Genomic DNA, 23,569 nt, shown 5'->3' with positions numbered 1-23,569 from the left:
GACCTTCTACAGCCATGATAACTACTAATAAGGACAGACAACACCACAGTTATGTGGTACATAAACAAGCAAGGGGACACACATTCCTACCCTCTATGCAGGCAAGCAATGACCTTGTGGAATACTGCACGGTCTTACCAGGTTCAATTACAAGCACAATTCCTGCCAGGAAAGAAAAACACATTGGCAGACGACCTAAGCAGAAACATCATGGATCCACACGAATGGAAACTAGATCCACAAGTATTTGCAATGATAGCTCAAAAATGAGGACGCCCAGACATAGCTCTGTTTGTAAGCCCCCACAACCACCAACTTCAAAAATTTTGCACAAGGACCTTCCATCCAATAGCTTGGAAAGTGGACGCTCTCTCATTCAGTTGGAAAACATTAACAGTGTATGCCTTCCCTCCACTGCCTCTTCTAGCAAAGGTATGCTGAAAGTCAGATTAGAGAGGCCACAAATGATTCTCGTTGAAGCAGATTGGCCATGCCAACATTGGTATCCAATTTTAAGGACTATGGCCCAGGGCCCAGCATGGATTTTGCCACAAATTCCTCACCTGCTCACCCAGCGAGACAATCTGATTCTACACAGCCAGCTCAAGACTTTAAACCTGGCTGCATGGCAAATTACCTAAACAACCAGCCAACAACTTTATCCAAAGCTGTTATGTATGTCATTCTGGAGGCCAGGAGGCCCAGCACCAGGAAAACCTATTCAGACAAATGGAAAAGATTTTGCTCCTGGAACCAGGCTAAAGGCCTAAATCCCCTTGAGCCGAACATTCCTCAGATTCTACAATATTTAACTGAGGTGTTACACAAAGGACTCTCCTTTTCATCTATTAAGATCCACGCCTCAGCAATTTCAGCTCATTACAGCACGAATCCTCCTCTATTTTCACATCCACTCCTAAGACAGTACCTCAGAGGGGCTAAGAACTTAAGACCGCCAAGGAGAGCTCCAACACCTACTTGGGATCTCAACTTTGTCCTGGAAAAGCTTACACTGCCGCCCTTTGAACCAGCTTTTTCAACTGATTTAAAATTTCTTTCATGGAAAACTGCCCTACTACTAGCAATAACCTCAGCTAGAAGAGTCTCAGAGCTACAGGCACTAATGGCAGTGGAACCTTTCCTCATTTTTCATCAAGACAGAGTTTCTCTACGGACTAATCCTTCCTTCATGCCAAAGGTGGTATCCAGTGTGGCCCTAAACCAAACCATTCGCTTGCCTGCCTTCTTCCCAAATCCCCAGAACAAAGGAGAAAGACTCCACTCTTTGGACATTCACAGGCAATTACGTTACTACTTGGATAAAACTAAGACTTTCAGAAAAACTGACCAGCTCTTTGTAGCCTATGCTACAGAATCACAAGGAAAAGCGATCTCAAAACAAACCATTTCTAAATGGATAGAGCATTGCATACGTTTCTGCTACACACATCATGGGAAACCAGTACCTGCTAACATTAGGTCCCACTCCACCGGGGCTACAGCTACATCAGCAGCCTTTCTCAGGGGAGTGCCAACCAAGGATATTCTGGAAGCTGCTACTTGGAGTTCAGTGCACACCTTCACCAGACACCATCACTTACTAGAGCTGGTTTTGCCACTGCAGTTTTGCAGGGCCTACTAGCCTCTTCTAACCCTGTTTGACTCCACCTCCCCTCCTTAGCTTTGGGATTCAACCCAAGTGTGATGACTGCAGCAGGGTAACACGATGAACATAGTACAGTTTTGTACCTACCATAAATGTAGATGTTCGAGTGTTCACCCTGCTGCTGTCCAGGTTTACCCTCCCTCCATCCCCTCTGAACTAGCTGAACTTATTTCTACCACTTTATCCTGTACTACCTCTGTGGTGTATTTGCTTGTACCTAAGGGTTTTGTTTTATTTTTATGTAGCCGTATGTGTGTGTATATATATATATATCTATCTGTCTATATATTTATCTATCTATATCTATATATATATCTATATCTCTCTCTCTCTCTATATATATATATATATATATATATATATATATATCTATATATATATATATATATATATATATCTATATCTATATATATATATATGTATATATATATCTATATATATATCTATATATATATATATATATATCTATATATATATATATATATATATATATATATATATCTATATATATATATATATATATATATATGTATATATATCTATATCTATATATTATATATATGTATATATATCTATATATATGTATATATATCTATATATGTATATATATCTATATATATATATATATATATATATATCTATATATGTATATATATCTATATATATATATATCTATATATATATATATATATATATATATATATATATATATATATATATATATATATATATATATATTGCCTACCTTTTGGGGGCACCTGACATCTGGGGCAAGAAAAACTGAAGAAAATGGCGTTGGATGCCTCTTGTATACCCCTGATGCACTGACATCAGGGAAGAAGCAACAGCAACCGACGCCGGACCAAGACTTTGGAATTTGGGCCGACTGCGGGACTGCCTGACGGCAGGATAACCCAAGTGTGATGACTGCAGCAGGGTGAACACTCTTAACATCTACATTTATGGTAGGTACAAAACTGTACTTTTTGTACCTACCATAAATGTAGATGTTCGTGTGTATACACTGCTGCAGTCCAGGTTACCCTCCCTCCTTCCTCTCTTACTTGCTGGTACGTACCTATATATCTTCTACCCTTTACTACCTATGGGGAGTATTTGCTGTAACTAAAAGTTGTTGTTTGCTTTTCCTATGTTTTGTTAGCAATTTGAATTGCCTACCCATTTGGGGGCACCTGACATCTGAGGCAAGAAAAACTGAAGAAAATGGCGTCTGCTGCATCTTATATACCCCTGTCGCACTGACGTCAGGGAGGAGGCGACAGCAACCGACGCCGGACCAAGACTTCAGAACTCAGGCCGACTGGGGAACTGCCTGACGGCAGGATAACCCAAGTGCAATGACTGCAACAGTGTATACGCTCGAACATCTACATTTATGGTAGGTACAAAACTACTTTTTCAGACCTACACAACTTTATATCAAGCCAACTTCAGCATCAGACTAAGACAATTTTAAAGACAAGAAAACAAGTACAGCATTCTCCAGGACAGACTTCCATGCCTAAGAAACAGATGCTCAAAATGGCCGAAGACCTAATTACTTTGATCAGGGGCTCCCATCCCCCTCCTGATAAGAGGCCTAGGCAAGACACTGAATATGATTCCTCTGATCAGGTTTCCATTTCCACTGACTCCTCTTCAGAACAGGGATACTCTGTTCCTCCCTGTGAGGATTCTGATGCTGAAGAATCTATTCCTTCAGCTTCTCCTCCTGAGGATTATTCATTTGGGGAAACCTTGCATACCATGAGGGAGCATTTCCACTGGGAGAGCCAAGATTATTCCGATTCTAAGAAAAGGTTCAGAGACTTTCTTTTACTTCCTCAGCACAGACCTCTTGCTATTCCTCCTGTTCTAGACATTGTAGATAGAGTCCGGCCTGTCTCCCGACTCTTTACCTCCTGCACCTGTTAAGCCAGATACTACAGGGTTCCAGATTCTCATAAATTTCTATATAAAAACCCAGCTGCTGACCCAGAAACTATTTCACAGGGTCCCTAAGGAGTCAAAGCTGCTACTGCAAAAAAACCCTGTTCCCTCAGATAGAGATTCTAGGGCACTGGACAGATGGGGGGGGGGGGGGTTACACTTCTGCTACCTTGGCTGTAAGGGCTTTAAATTGTCAGTTTCATATGCTTAAATATCAGCAATATTTAATGTGTCTGTTAAAACAGAAAATGTTGACATTCTGAATGAGAACAAGGAATTGCAGGGTTTATTGCATGCAGCTGAACAAGTGGGAAAACATACTTTGCAATGTGGTTATAATTCACTGGAAGCCTCTTGCAGGGCCGCTGTAACAGGCTCGGTCGTTAGAAGGCATGCTTGGTTAAAAGAACAGAATTTGCCTGATCATGTTAAAGCAACATTTTTGGATGCTCCATTACAGCATGATACTTTGTTTAATGTTAAGGCAGAAGAGGTGTTGAAGAAAATGGAGGATAAAGCTAAATCTATGCAGACAATGAAGGATTTCTTACAGGTGCAGCCACCCAGATTTAGCAGGAACTGGCCTTCTAAGAATTGGTTCTTTCCCGTGTCAGACAGGCTACAAAGAGGCAGATACAGACGCCCTAGAGGCAGACAACAACCCCAGGGCTCATACAGGCCCAAACAGTGGGGTACTTCTGCCTCCAAAATCGGAGAAGACAAATCACAGCCATATAGGAAACAGTCCCAGTGACTTCCCTCTGCCAATGCCAAGCATTTTTCTTTTGGCAGCACCCTTAGGGGGAAAGCTAGCACTTTTCACAAAATTGGCACATGATTACCCAGGACAAATGGACCATAAGTATAGTCTCTCAGGGCTACATGTTCCACTTTCACACCCTTCCAAAGGCAAAAGGTATGCCAGACCTGCCACACAATCACTGGGCAGAGGCACAAAACCAAGTTTCATCCCTCATGGACATGAGGGCTATTCAGCCAGTGCCACAAGAGCAGGGACAAGGATTTTACTCAAGACTTTTCTTAGTACCAAGAAAGGACAAAGCATGGAAACAGATTCTGGACCTGTCTATTCTAAATACTTTTCTGGACGTTGAAATTCAAAATGTTAACTCTGCAGCAGCTCTGCCCATGCTAGGCAAAAAGGTTTGGCTTGTAACTTTGGACCTCATAAAGAGGCATACCTGCAAGTCCCAGTCAGACAGTCTTGCAGAAGATACCTCATATTCATAGCTGGCTCAAAGTACTACCAATACTCTGCACTGCCCTTTGGCTTATCTACTGTGCCCAGGGTCTTCACAAAATGCCTGGCACCAGTAATTGCATTTTGCAGACAAAAAGGAATTCAAATATATCCCTACTTGGACAACTGCTTTATTCAAGCAGAGGCCAAAGACATTCTACTAAAGCATCTGGCGTTTGTAAAAAGATTATTAATTTGCCTATGGTACACAGTAAACGAAAAGAAATCAAAACTAGTACCCTCTCAAGAAATAATATTCCTGGGTGCAAACTTAAATACAACTGCCCAGATGGCTTATCTCACGCCAGACAAACAAAGGCATCTGACTTCTTACTTCGAAAACATGGCAACAGAGACGCAGTTACCTGCAAGAAAAATTCTGCAGTCTCTGGGCTACATGGCCTCCTGCATTCTGCTAATTCCATATGCAAGACTGCATATGAGGTAACTACAGTGGTACCTAAAAAGTGTTTGTATTCAACATTGCCACAGCCTGGAATCAATAATTTCCCTCATTCCTTGCCTGCAAAAGGAGTTTCGATGGTGGGTACAGGCCTGCCACCACAAGGGACAGCCATTCATTTTACCCACAGCCAGGCAAACACTAAGAATAGATTCATCAGATTATGCCTGGTTGGCCCACATGGCAGGAAAATGTATTCAGGGCACATGGCCCCCAAGCCAAAGGCATCTACACATCAATCAAAAAGAGACGCTAGCTGTACAAAATGCCCTGACAGCCTTCAAGGGCCTACTTCATCCAGGACAGCTGCTGATAAAGACTGACAACACCACAGTCATGTGGTACATAAACAAGTGGGGGGGGGGGGACACATTCCTACCCCCTCTGCAGACTAGCCATGGCTTTGTGGAACACAGCATTGACTTACCAAGTACAACTATAAGCTCAATTCCTGCCAGGAAAGCAGAATGCTGTGGCAGACAAACTAAGCAGAAATCTCATGGACCCTCACGAATGGAAACTGGAACCACGGATTTTCAACATGTTGACATGCAAATGGGGGAGCCCTAACATAGCTCTTTTTGCCTCACCCCAGAACTACCAGTTGGAACAAATTGTGCACAAGAACTCATCACAAAAAAGCCTGGAAAGTGTGGACGCTCTGTCCTTCAGCTAGAAAAACCTATCAGTCTATGCCTTTCCCCCTCTGCCTTTGCTCTCCAAAGTTCTAAGTCAGTCAGTCAGGACAAACCAAAAATGATTTTGATTGCTCCAGACTGGCCTTGCCAACACTGGTACCCACTCCTGCGCAGTGTGTCACACATTTCTCCGTGGCACCTGCCTCAGACACCTTCCTTACTGTCTCAGCAGGAGAACCAAATTCTGCACCCTCCGCTCCAAACATTGAATCTTTCGTCTTGGCTAATCACTTAAATTCACCCTTAGCATCCCTCAGCAAACCTGTGATGGATGTCATTTTGGAGGCGAGACCACCTAGTACTCGAAAATCTTATGCTGACAAATGGAAAAGATTCTGTGCCTGGAATCAGTCTCAAGGGATGAGCACAGCAGTGCCCAATTTACCTCAGATTTTGCAATACTTAACTGAGATGCTTCACAAGGGCCTGTCTTTTCTTCCATAAAAATCCATGCCTCAGCCATTTCAACTCATTACAACACAGCCCCCCCGCCCTTCTCTCATCCTCTTCTAAATCAGTATCTCAGAGGGGCCAGAAAACTTGAGACCACCCAGGAGAGCTCCAACCTCTGCCTGGGACCTTAACTTTGTGTTGGAGAAACACACTCTACCTCCATTCGAGCCAGCTGCTACTGCAGACTTAAAATGTAGTTCCTGGAAAACAGCCTTCCTTTTAGAAATCACTTCAGCTAGAAGGATGTCTGAATTACAGGCCCTTATGGCAGTGGAGCCTTTCATCATCTTTCTTGCGGACAGGGTGTCACTCTGGACGAATCCATCATTCATGGCCAAGGTGTTATCCACTGCGGCTCTAAATCAGTCCATTCATTTGCCAACTTTCTTTCCCAATCCACAGAACAAGGGAGAGGGGATTCTGCGGTCATTGGATGTACATAGACAACTTAGATCCTACTTAGACAGGACTAAATCCCAAGGAAAATCTGAACAACTGCTGGTAGCATTTGCTGCAGGGGCAGAGGGGAAGGCTATTTCAAAGCAGACCATTTCTAAATGGATAAGCCATTGTTTTCATTTCTGTTATAAGCACCATGGAAAACCTATCCCCCAGCGGATCAGATCTCATTCCACCAGGGCTGCAGCTACTTCAGCAGCCTTTCTCAGAGGTGTTTCTACCAGGGATATTCTAGAAGCTGCTACCTGTTCATACTTTCACCAAGCATTATCACTTAACAATTTTCTCTAAATCCGGAGCTGGCTTTGACACTGCTGTTTTGCAGGGCCTTATAGCTGGTCCTAATGCTGTATAAATCCATCCTCCCAACCTTAGCTTTGGGAATCTACCCAAATGTTATGACTGCAACAGTGAAACACGAACATTGTACAGTTGTGTACACTTACCATAAATGGCATCGGCTGCATGTTTTATACCCCTGACGACCTGACGTTATCGAAGAAGGGACAGCATCCGACGCAGGACCCAAGACTTGGTTAATCAGGCCGACTGAGGGCAACCTGCCAGCAGATTATCCAAATGTAATGACTGCAACAGTGAATACACTCTAACATCTACATTTATGGTAAGTGGTAAGTGTACACAACTGTACTTTTCCTCTGATGACCAGGATTTACCCCTCATCTACCTATGAGGATTCTGATGCTGAGGACTCTATTCCCTCTGCTTCCCCCCCAGAGGATTTCTCTTTTGGTGAAACTTTGCATCCTCTCAGGGAGCGTTTTCGTTGGGAAAGTCAGGATTTCTCTGATTCTAAAAAAAGGCTTAGGGATTTCTTACTCCTGCCCCAATACAGGCCTTTAGCCATACCTCCTGTACTAGACATTGTTGATAATGCCTTTTCGGAATCTACCTTGGCCCCTGACTCTTTACCTTCTGCTCCCAGATAACCTGATAGATATTACAGGGTTCCTGACTCTCGCAAGTTCCTTTTTAAAAATCCTACTGCGGATCCTGACACCATTTCACAGGGACCCAAGGGCATTAAAGCTACTACCGTCAAAAATCCTATCCCCTCTGATAGAGACTCCAGGGCGCTGGATAGATGGGGTAAGAAGTTATACACTTCTGCAACTTTGGCCGTTAGGGCCTGAAACTGCCAGTTTCATATGTTTAAGTATCAGCAGCATATTATTGGATTGCTTAAACAGAAAATTATGTTGATTCCTGATTGTGCTGAAAATAAGGATTTACTGCATTCAGCTGAACAAGTTTGAAAACATACTTTGCAGTGTTGTTTTGATTCACTAGAGGGATCTTGCAGGGCTGCTGTAACTGGGTCTGTACTTAGAAGGCATGCTTGGCTTAAGGATCAATCCTTGCCAGATCATGTTAAAGGGAAATTACTGGATGCTTCCTTAAATCAGGACCGCCTGTTTGGCAACAAGGCAGAAGACGTTCTTAAAAAGATAGAGGAAAAAGCTAAATCTACCAAACTTTTAAAGATTTTTTTACAAGTACAACCCCCAAGGTTTAGTAGGCATTGGCCTTCCAAGAATTGGTCCTTTCTTGCCTCATCCAGACCTTCTCAGTCCAAACCTAGATCCAGCAGAGCTCCCAGGCTTCAGTCCCAGGGTGTGCACAGGACTAAGCAGTGGGGGGCCCCCACTTCCAAATCTGGGAGTAATAAAACTCCCCCCTATGGGTAACTGTCTGAATGACTTATTTTTAAAACTTCCAAGCACTTCTCAACTGACTGCCCCTTTGGGGCAAAAGATTGCTCTTCATGCAAAGAACTGGGAACTCATTACCCAGGACAAATGGGTTTTAAATATAGTGTCCCAGGGATACAGATTTCACTTCCACACATTACCAACACCAAGCGGGTGGCCAGATCTACCCCCAAATCAGTGGGCAGAGGCCCAAAAGCAAGTATTTTCTCTCTTAAGCATGGGGGCTATTCACTTGGTACCAGAAGAGGAAAAGAGACAAGGTTTCTACTCAAGACTTTTCCTGGTACCCAGAAAAGGCATTTCATGGCATCTTATCCTGGACCTGTCTACTCTAAACACCTTTTTGGTGATTCCAAAATTCAAGATGCTGACTCTTCACCACTTGCTCCCTATGCTAGGCAAAGACGCCTGGTTGTCAACGCTAGATTTAAAGGAAGCATACCTGCACATCCCAATCAGGGAATCTTGCAGAAGATACCTACGCTTCAAAACAGGCTGCTGTTCTCTGCACTGCCCTTTGGCTTATCTACTGCATCCAGGATATTCACAAAGTGCCTAGCTCCAGTCATTGCATTTTGCAGGCAAAGAAATATTCAAATGTACCCATACCTGGACGATTGTCTAATTCAGGCAGAAAGCCAGGACATACTTTTGAATCATCTAGCCTTTGTACAAAGGGTGCTAACCTGTCTGGGGTACACCATAAACGAAAAGAAATCACACCTGGTACCCTGTCAACAAATTACATTCCTGGGAGCAAGCTTGAATACAACTTCCTAGATGGCTTTCCTCACACCAGAGAAACAAATACATTTGACAACCTACTTCAAACAAGTGGCCACAAATGCCCTGCTATCTGCAAGGCAAATACTACAAGCCTTGGGGTTCATGGCCTCCTGCGTTCTTCTAATTCCTTATGCAAGACTGCATAAGAGGAAACTACAGTGGTATCTAAAAAGCCTATGGTGTTAACATTCTCAGGTTCTAGAAGCAATGATTCCTATCATACCTTGCCTATGCCTAGAGTTCCTTTGGTGGGCAGAGGCCTGCCTCCAAAACAAGAGATTACCATTCACACTACCCCCTGCTGCCCAAACCCTAAGAACAGACGCATCAGACTATGCATGGTGGGGGGGGGGCTCACCTGGCAGGGAAGTGCATTCAGGGCAAATGGAACCCAAGTCAAATGCACCTGCATATCAATCAAAAAGAAATGTTAGCGGTACAGAATGCTCTGACAGCCTTCAAGGACCGCATTCTTCCAGGACAATTATTGGTAAGGACGGACAACACCACTGTTATGTGGTACATAAACAAGCAGGGGGGTGCACATTCTTACCCCCCTCTGCAGACTAGCCATGGCATTGTGGAACACAGCCTTGAGCTACCAAGTGAATCTGCAAGCTCAATTCCTGCCAGGAAAACTAAATACACTGGCAGACGAACTAAGCAGAAACCCACACGAATGGAAACTGGAACCAAGGATTTTCAACATGTTGACAAGCAAATGGGGGAGCCCAGATATAGACCTGTTTGCCTCCCCCCTGAACTATAATTTGGACAAATTTTGCACAAGGACTCCCCACAAACAAGCTTGGAAAATGGATGCTGTGTCCTTCAGCTGGATAAACCTATCAGTTTATCCCTTTCCTCCTCTGCCTCTGCTCTCCAAGGTACTACTAAAGATCAAACAGGACAAACCAAAGACTGTTTTGATTGCACCAGACTGGCCAGGCCAACACTGGTGTACCCCCTCTTGCACAGTGTGTCACTGTTGGCCCCATGGCACTTGCGTCAGACTCCTACCCTATTGTCTCAGCAGGAAAACCAGATTCTGCACCCTCCGCTTCAAACACTGAACCTAGCAGCCTGGCTAACTACCTGATCTCTTCTTTACCATCCCTCTGTAAACCAGTGATGGATATCATTTTAGAGGCAAGGAGGCCTAGTACTAGAAAATCTTATGCTGAAAAATGGAAAAGATTATGTGCCTGGAACCAATCTCAAGGGATGAGCACAGCAGTGCCCAATCTACCTTAGATTTTACAATACTTAACTGAGATGCTTCACAAGTGCCTGTCTTTGTCCTCCATCAAAATTCACACCTCAGCCATTTCAGCTCATTATAACACACAACCTCCCCTCTTCTTGCATCTTCTGCCCAAGCAGTTCCTTAGAGGGGCCAAAAGTTTACGGCCACCCAGGAGAGCTCCAACTCCAGTGTGGGACCTTAACTTTGTATTGGAGAAGCTCACTCTTCCTCCTTTCGAGCCAACTGCTACTGCAGACTTAAAATTCCTTTATTGGAAAACAGCTTTCCTTGTAGAAGTCACTTCAGCAAGGAGGGTATCTGAATTACAGGCCCTTATGGTAGTGGAGCATTTCATCATCTTTCATGCAGACAGGGTGTCCCTCAGGACCAATCCCTCCTTCATGCCCAAGGTGGTATCCAGTGTGGCCCTTAATCAGTCCATTCATTTGCCAACCTTCTTTCCTAATCCACAGAACAAAGGGGAATGAATACTGCACTCCTTGGATGTGCACAGACAACTTAGATTCTACTTTGACAGGACTAAACCTCAAAGGAAATCTGAACAACTGCTGGTGGCATTTGCTGCAGGGGCAGAGGGGAAAGTTATTTCAAAGCAAACCATTTCCAAATGGATAGGCCATTGCATTAATTTCTGCTACAAGCATCATGGAAAACCTATCCCACAGGGGATCATACCCCACTCAACCATGGCTGCATCTACCTCTACAGCCTTTCTCAGAGGCATCCCTACCAGGGACATCCTAGAAGCTGCTACCTGGAGTTTTGTACATACTTTCACCATGCATTACCATCTGCCAATTTTCTCTAAATCCAGAGCTGGCTTTGCCACTGCAGTCTTGCAGGGCCTTGTAGCTGGTCCTAATGCTATCTAAACTCCTCCTCCTATCCTTAGCTTTAGAAATCTACCCAAATGTGATGACTGCAACAGTGAAACACAAAGTACATAGTACAGTTGTGTGCACTTACCATAAATGTAGATGTTCGAGTGTATTCACTGTTGCCGTCCTGGTTACCCTCTCTCCAGCCCCCTTACTTTTTTGGCTATGCCTCTACTCTCCTTTACTGTGCTCAAAAGGTTTTTGGTGTATTTGCTTTTTTGTTGGAGGTATAACCTTATATATTTATAGATTTAATTGCTTCCCATTAGGGGGGCACCTGACATCCGAGGCAAGAAAAACTGATGTAATGGTATCGGCTGCATGCTTTATACCCCTGACTACCTGACATCATGGAAGATGAGACAGCAACTGACGCAGGATCCAAGACTTGGTTAATCAGGCTGACTGAGGGCTACTGCAAGCAGATAACCCAAATGTGATGACTGCAGCAGTGAATACACTTGAACATCTACATTTATGGTAAGTGTACACAACTGTACTTTACACCACTGCATTATGGGATACCTACTTGCCACGAGCCAAGTTTGAGTTTTTCAGCTGTGTATTCGGCCGAGTCGGAGCTGAGGATTGACTCCAAACCCATCATTGTAAGAATGAACGGCGAGATGGACAACAAACATGGAACGTTATGGTGAGTACATAACTTCTTTTTTTCTTGGATGTACTGACCTTTTGTATCCTTAGCCTGGCTTTCCTCCTGAGCCATTCATTTCTGAGGATGGTACATGTGTACTTCGCTTTTATGGCCAGTGTCTGACTGCAGCCTACGTGTGACATCCCATGTACCCTACAGTTCTATAAGACTTGTGTACTGGCTGACATCGAGTCGCCTTCATGTGGGAGATTCCTTAAGTTACGAATACTGCAGCAGTGAAGAGAACAACATCTATGGTTATGGTGAGATTTTACTCAACTATTCTTTCTTTATACATTAGACTGTGTGTAGTAAATAAGATGTGTAGTCATACACAGGTCTGACTTTAAGGAACATCAGTGAATCTTAGCGGAGCTGAGGTAAGTTTGAAGACCAAAATCATAGCACTGTTACTGAGTCATGACAGTTGAAAGGTGTGATGGACAATCTTGTGTTTTGTTAGAGGTTAACTTGAGCTTATATTCTGGTTTGATCCTCTTACCAGCACAGTTCTGGTCTTAGTGTCAGTTGTGGGTAGTGTCTTAGTGTTTTTGGGCACTACAATGAATTTTTTGATAAACTGAAGTTTTACTTAATGATTTTCCTTTTCAGCTGTATTTGTAGGTCTTGGGCTCCAAGTTCTGAATCTAGCCTTTTGACTTCCTTATGGCTTGAGTCATCTTAGTTGTAGCTTCAATGCTGGGTAAGTTGGCACTGAGGCAATTTGTTTTTCCGAGGGCTTCTTTGGAGTCAGGCTGATTGATACCAGAGCCAGTTCTGAATTTGGCCATTCAGTACCAGAACTATTTTGTTGTTTGGTGTTGGGGCCACTTTTAGAGTTAAGCTGTTGTATATTGAGTTTGCTTTTGGGGTCAGACGCATCAGTACTAACATCAGTGGAGATTGTCTTTTGTGATGACTTTTCTCAAGTGTAACAACATATAGGTTAGTTGTACTGGCAGCAGTGTTAATGTCCTTTCTTCAACCCTGAACTTGTTTTTTGCAATTATTGGGAGCTCCTGTGCATAATTGTCCCCTGCCTCCACTTACCTTTTTTTAGCTCTTTGAACCCAGTGTTCTGGGCCAACACTTTAATCCCATACATTAATACCAATATATGTTTTTGTTTTTGTTGTTGGTCTTTCGGGGGGGGGGGGCACAAAATTTATTTAGTTCCACTAGTCTCACCTGTACTATCCAATGATGTGGTTTGGGATTTTTGTTTTCTGTACCTGCTTTAGTATACCTTGCCACAGTCATCTGTGAACGTATACTCCTTGTTTTTCAAGACTGAATTTTAAATTTGATCGGATTCATTTAAATTTTGATTAGAACTGTTTTTATGTAACACTCTTAGCTGCTTTAACTGAACTGGTGATTTTCTTATATTAGCTTTTCAGCTGAGATAAGGTTTGCTTTAGTCAGTTCGTCCACTTGTTAAAATTCTGGCCTGAGGTTGGGCTTATTTGGGGCATTACATCAGATTATCCTACGTTTGCCACATTCTGTTGTGTTCTAACAGGTAAAATGTGATGTTCCATGTGTTAAGGGGAATTATCTCATCTTAACTTGAGGGAGGGGCTATTTCACATGGAACATGTCACCTCCATTTTGCAGTCCTGCAGACAGGGAGGGCATAGCTGAATTCTGTCTGAATGTATTGTGACATTTTATTCAGACCTGTAATCTTTCCTGTCCCCAGCAGAGGTGGAGTGTACTTGCAAGCAAGGGGATCCTAAGGTATTACCTGCCTTTTGTCACCTCATATAGTCTTCAGTTTAATAATCAAGAGCTCTTGTCCTCCTTCCTGTCCTGAATGGAGATGATGTGCTTGTTTAAGAGAAGAAGAAAAATGAGCTACTCTTGAAAGCTGACAGTGAAAGTCTTTGAGTTCACTGTTAAGAACTGAAGTCCACATGAAGGCATAGAAGTTTTTTGGGGAGAGGTGGTTAGGTACCACAAAGAGAACTTTAACACTGTGAAATTTAAACACAGGTTAATTTACAAAGTTGTTGGTGCTTTGTCGATCCCCTGTTTGTGGAAAACATTATTTGCATGAGTATTGAGCTTGCTGAAAAAATAGTTTGGGATGCTTAGTAGAATTTAACTTTTTTTTTCATTAACAGGTGGTGAAGTTACACACAAAACTTGGCAAGCCTATTCCTTCAACTGAACCTAATGTTGTTGCACAATCTGCTACTTCATCAAACTCAGTAACATCTTCAAAGTCTTTGTCGTCCTCATCAAACCTTGTTACAAACAGTACCTCTGCAGTTGTAACGTCTGGAGTCCCATCTTCTGCTGTTAAAGTACTTACTCCAAGTAATAATGTAGTTATCACTACAGTAGGCAACAATAAAACTGTTTCTCCTATTACTGCTCTTAATACTGTGAAGAAAATGGCAACGCCCAAGATAAATTTTGTAGGTGAGTACAGAATTAAGAAGGAATTGCTTTCATTGCTGTTGTATTGAAGTCAGTATTTTAATTACAGATGAAGATGCTTACTTGTTTATCAGTATTGCTTAATATCTCTGAAGTTAAATAAACCAGACTTTTGTGTGTTTTCATTTTAACTTAGAAGCCAACATTTTGTTAGGAGAATTTTGTGGATGAAGCCTGTATATTGGCTGGCGACTTTATACAGAACTTATTTGCTCTTAGTCATCTGCCTGCTATTTGTATATGTAGAGGGGTAGGGTGATGGAGGTAGAAGTGAAACTTCGTACTGCAGCAGTGAGCTATGAAGAGCATCTCTAACTCAGGATTTCCTGTCTGCAGGAGTCTGAGGCCAGCCCAAATACCACAGATCTTGCCTTCCTCATGACCCCTTCTGACATCAGGGGGTGTAAAATGTAGTCAGCTGGCACCATCTTCAGTTCTTACTTGCCGTACAAGTCCCATGAGCATAGTCTGCTTTAGGCTGTCATTAGTCCTTTGAGTTTACCAGAAGACCAGAGATATAGACAATAGACAAATACCCCTTTTGGGGAGCAGTGTTGCTAGTATTTTCTTGTCTGTTACTGTTTTAGATGTCAGACAAAATCGGTGATCTTAACTTGTGGAAAGCAAATTCCGCATAGGGAGTTCTGTTCTTTTTGCCTTTTCAGCCCATTTCCAGAATACATGCCTAATTGGTCTTTACTGCGTTATAATGCTTGAACTATTACAAGTAGAGCTGAATTTCTTGAGTGGTTCTTACAACAAAAGTCCCATGTTTGACCTTGGTATGACATGGCATCTGCCAGTACCTCATCTCAGCTCGTAAAGGCTTGCAGTTATTCAAAGTACTAAGGCATCTTTACAGTCCTGATATATGACTGCTAGTCTGTCTCAGTCCTCTGGCACAACTCCTCAGGAGGCTGTCACACAGTTGTCCTCAGCAACATCGTCTGTAGCTGACAGCGTCCATTGAGTCCGAAATTGCTTAGCAGGCTCTAAATTCTAATACGAGAGTGCTAGATATAGAAGGTGAGGGCAGCGTCTTGCACATCATTGTGCAAAAAATGTTTGAAGGGAACAGTATGCAGGTTATGGCTGCCCATCCACAACCTGAGGACTTTTAATCTAACTCCACTCCAGACTTGGGCTGAAGCACCTAACTGTCTGTTTTTCCCAGCATTCACAGCCTGGTGCCTGGATTTCAACTCCACTACCCCCAAGTCTCTGCACAGGACTTTCTTATACTGACTCAGGATTTCGTTGTATCCAGGCCGCCATCTTCTGAGAAAGATCCTGTTGCTGGAATCTGCTTTGTAAAAGAATAATGGACACCCCCCCCCCTCCCTCTGAGGGGCTGTGGTTCCTTAGATTGTAAAGGAGGAGAAACTAGCTTATGTGGAGAACCTCTGTCCTGTCTCCTTTATTGATTCTGAGTCTGAAGACCCTGTTCTCAACTTTGCCATTTGAGGACCTTTACTTTAGGAATACCCATCTATTTGGAGGCCAGTTGTTTCTCTCAGGCACTGATCAGATGTAGACAGTTTTTGAGTACCCCTGAACCCAAGCCGCTGGCAGTCCCTCCAGTCCATGACGCATCTTTGCAGCATGGCTGCCAACTCCTGCTTTTAGGAAGCCTGATCCACTTCCACAGGGTCCTTGAGTCCTACAAGCACTTGTGTAAGAATCCTGTGGTGAATCCAGCATTAGTATCTCTGGATTCCAGTAGGGGACCTGTAGAAGCATTACTTCTGGGAACCCCCTACAAATAACAGGTAGAACAGAGTTCTTGACCATTTTTGTAGGAAGACTTATTCCTGAACTATTCTGGCTGTTAAGGCTGTTAACCTTCAGATTCATTTGCTCAAGTATCATGAGACCATACTTGAGTAGCTTCAGGGTAAGAGCCATAAAAGCCATAAGGAGGTGCTGGATTTGTGCAGCTTCAGTTCTCTGATGTTAGTTGCTCCATGGAGTGTGCTGTGATGTTGTAGACCTGTCTAGCATAGCAGCTGCTACAGGGTCTGTAGTCAGAAGGTGTACTTGGCTGAGGAGCCAACTCCTTCTTCTAGAGCATTTTTTCAGCAGAACTTAATGCCTTTTTGGATAAGAGCGCCTCTTCTGACCCATTGCAGTTGAAGTGTTAAAAAGCTGGTGGAAATGGGGAAACTGTGTAGAATGTAAAGATCTTCTGTCCCTTCCCTAGATATGTTAGAAACTACCCCAGCAAATCTTGACTCTTAACTGTCAAGCAAGCCAAAGGAAATGCCATGGAAAGAGAAGGGCAGGTTTACAAAATGTGACAAACCAATTCTAGAAGCAGGGTGCTCAGACTCTGGACCAAAGCAGGGAATAATTATGACTGTGCAAAGCATCGCACCATAGAAAATCCCAACCCTTCCTCCAGCTACAAAAAAAAATAGGAGGTATTTCATCCCCCATGCCAAAGCAACAAATACATCTGGATTTTGCCTAGGTGGAAAAACTCTTACTACAAGGATCCATAGAATTGGAACCATTAAATGAGGCAAGGACACAGTTTTTTTTTTTTTTTTTTTTTTGAAGATTGTTTCTTACCTCAAGAAAAGAAGGGTCTTGGAGACTCATTCTGGATTTGTCAGGATTAAACAGTCGTGTTAGTATCAAAGGTCAAAATGTTGACATTGAGTAATTCCTGCTTGTGTTCTTCCAGGGACCTGATGGTAACTTTGGATGTGAAGGATGCCTATCTTCCTATCTTTATAGCTCAGGGACACCAACAGTTCTGCATTATGAGGTAGGGGTCTAATTTCCAGATGTTCTTCATGTTTCACTGTTGCAGTCATCACACTTGGGTTATCCTGCCAGGGGGTAGCCCTCAGTCAGCCCGAATACCAGAAGATTAATATTTCTGCGTCGGTTGCTGTCGCTTCAGGACTGATGGGTCATCAGTGGTATAAAAACAGGCAGCCGACGCCATTACATCAGTCTTTCTTGCCGAGGAGCCCGAAGCAGATGCAGTAAGCATGAGTGCTAGTCGGCAGCTACCTGAGTTTTTTGTTTCCAAAATTGAAGTTGAAGTCTTCTAAAGCTAAGTACCCCGTTGGGGATCCTTTTTTCTTGCTCTAACCAATGACAGAAAATGTTAACAATTGTCTCTCCTGTGGAAAGCAAATACCACACCGAGATTTCCATTCTTACTGCGTCACCTGTTTAGGCCCAGACCACAACATCCCTCGTTGCCGGTTTTGTGCTTTGTTCAACGCCCGAACTGTTTGTCGTCGGGCCCTTATTATAGCTAAATACTTTCGCTCTCAATCTCCATATTCCGAAATGGATTCGGTAAGCTGTCCGACTACCAATCTTCTGAAAAAATGTAAGGATAAAGACAGAGACAGACCGCACCGGTCCAAAACTGCCGACGACGCTTCCGTTAAGCTAGTTGCCAGTTTGCCGGTACTCAGTGAGGCGCTTTCGCAGCCCCTGATGCCCGAATTGATGGATTCGTAGGCCACTACCAAGACCCATTCGGAGTCTGGTATGCCACGAGACTCTTCTTTGACTACAGAACCTGCGGATGTCTATACCTTGGATGGGTCTGGAGCCGCTATGCAGCACCGGCTTTTGAGGAAGTTCTTCGCACTACCGATACTCGACACTAACCAACAATTTCTTTTGCGTCTTCAGTTCTTTCTAAAACTACTGAGTTTCTAAGGCCCAGACTACGAGCTATGCCTAAAAGACTGACGACCCAAACTCACGCGCCTGCTTCCTTGCCACAATCACAGATGCTTAAAATGGCTGAAGATCTTATGCTGATTAGGGGCAGCCAGCCTTGCCCTGTGAAAAGAAAGACTTTTCCCCAGCACCTTTATCTAACCAAGAGTCCTACAACTCTGAGGTTTCTGATTATGAAGACATGCCCTTATCTGTTATAAGGATTCAGATGCAGAAGAATCCATTCCTTCTGCCTTTCCTCCAAAGGATTTTTCTTTTGGTGAAACCCTACATACTTTGAGAGTGCACTTCCATTGGGAATGCCAAGATTACCCTCAGTCCAAAAAGAGACTCAAAGAATTTTTAGATTTACCTCCGCACACACCCTTAGCTATACCCCCTGTCCTGAATGTTGTGGATGATGTTTTTATGGAATCCAGTCTAACGCCTGATACTTCACCTCCTGCTCCCAAGAAACCTGACTGGTATTACTGAGTCCCTGACGCGCTCAAATTTCTTTTCCAAGAATCCTACTGCTGACACAGAGGTCATCTCCTAAGGGCCTACAGAAATAAAAGCAACTACAACTAAGAATCCCACCCCCTCGGACAGGGATTCTGGAGCCTTAGACAGATGGGGTAAAAAAAGTATATACTTCTGCAACTCTTGCATTAGAGCATTAAATTGTCAGTTCCACATGCTGAAATACCAGCAACATACCATGGAACTCATTAAACAAAAATTATCTACCTTCCCTGACTGTGCAGAAAATAAAGATTTACAGGTACTTATGCATTTTGCAAGCCAAATCAGTAAGCATACCCTGCAATTTGGGTTTGATGCCCTAGAAGCATCCTGCAGGACAGCAGTCACGGGTTCTGTACTTAGAAGGCATGCTTGGCTTAAGGAACAGACCTTGCCATATCATGTCAAATCAAAATTTTTGGATGCACCACTGAACAAAGACAATCTGTTTGGCACCAAAGCAGAAGAGGTTTTAAAAAAATGGAAGAAAAAGCCAAATCTATGCAGACAGTTAGACTTTTTGCAAGTTCAACCTCCAAGATTCAGTAGGCATTGTCCCTCAAAACATTGGGCCTTTCCTGCCCCCTCATGGCCACTTCAGGTAAGACCTAGGGGTTAACAGACCCCTCAGCCAGCAGTCTCAGGGTATGCAGAGAGCTAAACAATGGAGTACCTCCACTTCTAAACCAGGGAGTGCTAAGCCACCCCCTTATGGAAAGAATTCCCAATGACTCCTCCTCACACCTCTGTCCATCTGTGCATGCCCCTAGGAGGAAAACTTGCCTCCCATGCAGAAAACTGGGCCTCCATCACCAACGATCGATGGGTCCTCAACATAGTGTCCCTGGGGTACAAATTTTATTTCCACACATTGCCAACCCCAAAGGGATTCCCAGATCTTCCTCCAAACCAGTGGGCAGAGGCACAAAACCAAGTACATTCCCTGCTCCGTATGAGGGCAATTCAGCCTGTCCCTGCAGATCAGATAAGCCAAGGGTTCTATTCCAGACTTTTTCTAGTACCCAGAAAAGAGGTCACCTGCCCCCCCCCCCCCCCCATCTTAGATCTGTCTATTCTAAACACCTTCCTGGTGGTACCAAAATTCAAAATGCTCCCACTGCAACAGCTTCTCCCTATGCTGTCCAAAAATGCCTGGTTAGCCACTATAGACCTCAAAGAGGCCTATCTGCATATCCCAATCAGAGATTCTTGCAGAAAATATCTACGTTTCAGGGCAGGATCTATGCATTATCAGTTCTCTGCACTTCCCTTTGGCTTATCTACTGCTCCCAGAGTTTTCACAAAATGCCTGGCTCCAGCTATTGCTTTTTGCAGACAAATATTCAAATTTTACCCTTACTTGGGTGACTGTCTGATTCAGGCAGACAGTTGGGAAAAGCTGTTACAGCACCTGACATTTGTAAAGGACCTACTAACCTCACTAGGGTACACTATCAACGAGAAGAAATCCAAACTTGTCCCCAGTCAGAAAATTGTATTCCTGGAAGCAAGCCTGGACACGGCATCCCAGATGGCATTTCTAACTTCAGAAAAACAAGCCTATCTGACAGGCTACTTCTCCCAACTGGCCATCAGAACCCAGTTATCCACAAGGAAAATCCTGCAAGCTGTAGGGTTCATGGCCTCCTGCATTCTACTAATTCCATATGCCAGACTGCATATGAGGAAACTTCAGTGGTACTTAAAAAGCCTTTGGTGTCAACATTCACAGGACCTGGAAACTATTATACCTATGATACCCTGTCTAAGGAAATATTTTCTTTGGTGGGCAGCAGCATGCAGCCACAACAAGGGACTTCCCTTTTCCCAACCACACGCCGCTCAGACCCTAACCACAGACGCATCAGACTATGCCTGAGGTGCTCACCTGGACGGCAGGTGCATTCAGGGCCATTGGAGCCCAAACCAAATTCATTTGCACATCAACCAAAAAGAAATGCTAGCTGTTCAGCACCCTCTGACAGCTTTCAGTTCCCTGCTCTCTCCGGGGGCTCTACTAATCAAAACTGACACCACAGTAATGTGGTACATCAGCAAGCAGGGGGGAGCCCACTCTTACCCTCTCTGCAGGCTAGACATGACCCTTTCGAACACACGTCCTCAGCCATGCTTATTCATCTGCAAGCTCAATTCCTGGCAGGCAGCCAAAACTCTCTGGCAGACAGCTTAAGCAGAAATCTCCTAGACCCGCACGAGTGGCAATTAAACCACAACACCTTCAACCTTGTGACCCAAAAATGGGGTCCCCCGAAGGTGGACCTATTTGCCTCCCCCTACAACCACCAACTCAGCAAATTCTGCACCAGGGAGCCTCACAGCAATGCCTGGAAAGTGGATGCCCTATTCTTCCAGTGGGCAAACCCCTCAATCTATGCCTCCATAGCACCTACTCCAGATCCCAACTCTCCTGACTCAGCAGGAGGGGAGAGTTCTTGCATCCATAGTTGCAGTCACTGAACCTAGCAGCCTTGCTTATTCCTTGACTTCTCCTCCAGTGGCCAGCCTAAGCAAACAAGTCCTGGATGTCATACGTGAAGCCAGACGACCCAGTACTAGAAAATCCTATGCTGACAAGTGGAAAAGGTATTGTTTCTGGATCCAGACTAAAGGAGCTGACCCAGTACAGCCCTCCTTACCTCTCATCCTGGATTACCTAGCAGAACTACTCCACAGGGTCCTATCCTTCTCTTCCATTAAAATCCATGCCTCTGCCATCTCTGCACATTACAGCACTGAGCCACCTCTCTTCTCACACCCTCTCAACAAACAATTCCTGAGAGGGGCTAATAACTTAAGGCCACCAAGAAGAGCCCCTACTCCTGCTTGGGACCTTAACTTTGTGTTGGAAAAGCTCACGCTCCCCCCACTTTGAGCCTGCAGCTTTAGCAGAGTTAAAATTCCTCTCTTGGAAAACAGCCTTGCTTCTGGCCATCACTTCAGCTAGAAGAGTGTCTGAGTTAAAACACTTATGGCTGTGGAACCTTTTATCATTTTTCATGCTGACGGGGTCTCCCTCAGAACTAACCCAACTTTCGTGCCTAAGGTGCTGTCCAGTGTGGCTCTCAACCAATCAATTCATTTGCCCACCTTTTCGCTAACCCTCAAAATAAGGGGGAAAGGATCCTGCACTCTTTAGATGTGCACAGACATCTCAGATTTTACCTGGATAGGACGAAGCCCTTTAAGAAATCTGACCAGTTACTAGTCAGCTTTGCACCAGGGGCAGAGGGCAAAGCCATCTTAAAACAAACCATCTCCAAAGGGATAGGACACACTGCATCCATTTCTATTACAAAAACCATGGGAAACAACCCCCACTGTGGGTCAGAACACATTCAACTAGGGCAACTTCAACCTCTACAGCCTTTCTCAGAGGGGTCCCCTACCAGGGACATTCTAGAAGCTGGAACGTGGAGTTCTGTTCATACCTTCACCAAGCATTTACCACCTGCCTATCTTTTCAAAATCCAGGGCAGGCTTTGCAAACACTGTCCTGCAGGGCATACTAGCCAGCCCTGACTCCTCTTGACTGCCTCCACCCGATTCTCGGCTTTGGGAATCAACCCAAGTGTGATGACTGCAAAACAAAGAACATAGTACAGTTGTGTACACTTACCATAAATGTAGATGCCCGAGTGTATTCACTGTTGCAGTCCTGGTTTCCCACCCTCTAGGCCCCTTGTCTCTCTTTCTCTGTCTCTCTCTCTCTCTTCCTCACCCTTACAGGGCTATTGGTATTTACTTTCTACTGGTGGTGTTACTGCACAATAACTTAGCTCGCTATTGGGGGCTCCTGACATTTGGGGCAAGAAAAACTGATGTAATGGTGTTGGCTGCCTGTTTTTATACCACTGATGACCTGACGTCAGTCCTGGAGCAACAGCAACCGACGCAGAAATACTAAGCTTCTGGTATTTGGGCCGACTGAGGGCTACCCCATGGCAGGATAACCCAAGTGTGATGACTGCAACAGAGTGAATACACTCAAACATCTACATTTATGGTAAGTGTACACAACTGTACTTTCTGCACTTTGGTCTTGTTATGGTTTAATGAATCCAGCGTCTTTTTAGTAGAAGTACCCTACAGGAAAGTGGTCATTTGTCAGGTAGCAAACCATGCAGTAGCTTGCTTGAAACAAGAGGCAGTTTGAACGAAAATTGCAGGCATAGAAAGGGAGGGAGGAGAGGGCGATAACGAGACAGTTCCTGTCCTTTACATGTGGATGAACTTGTTTAGTTACTTTTGCTGTAAGAAAGCAAACTACTAAAACAAGCTGGTGTAATATTTTCTGCAAAAGGAAATGACTTAATATTGTTTGGGGAGAACAGCTGAAAAACTGAAGTCTATAAGTATTTGAGACTGCCCTTTGTTCTGCCTTGACTTTGGAAGATTCTCAATTTCCCTTTCCTAAAAATCCCATCTCTATTCATTTATCTCATTTACAACATTCATTAATTGTGCTACCGAGGGATATTTTTAATTTCCATTTGTTTTTAATTACTTTTTGTTTGTCAGCCTTACTGTGTCTAGTCAGTTTAGTTTCTGTAGTCCAACTTTGCTTGGAAGATGCTCAGGTGAAATCTTTCTTTTAAGTTTGCAATCTCCAATTCCTGCTT

The 23,569-nt window shown here is 43.8% G+C and overlaps 1 protein-coding gene across 1 annotated transcript in view; it reads left to right on the top strand.

Moving 5' to 3' along the window:
- ZFR (zinc finger RNA binding protein) overlaps positions 1-23,569 on the top strand; it is a 1,793,456-nt gene that overhangs the window by 955,326 nt on the left and 814,561 nt on the right. The window contains exon 16 of the mRNA XM_044085369.1: positions 14,396-14,696. Within this exon, the coding sequence (XP_043941304.1) occupies positions 14,396-14,696 (301 nt within the window). The remainder of the gene's footprint in view (positions 1-14,395; positions 14,697-23,569) is intronic.

The sequence above is a fragment of the Protopterus annectens genome, chromosome 1.part1 (assembly GCF_019279795.1).
Source record: "Protopterus annectens isolate FY-2018-M chromosome 1.part1, PAN1.0, whole genome shotgun sequence".
In the NCBI taxonomy this organism is placed as follows: Eukaryota; Metazoa; Chordata; order Ceratodontiformes; family Protopteridae; genus Protopterus; species Protopterus annectens.
Note: the sequence above shows the minus strand (reverse complement) of the source record. Positions and strands in the feature narration are given on the sequence as shown.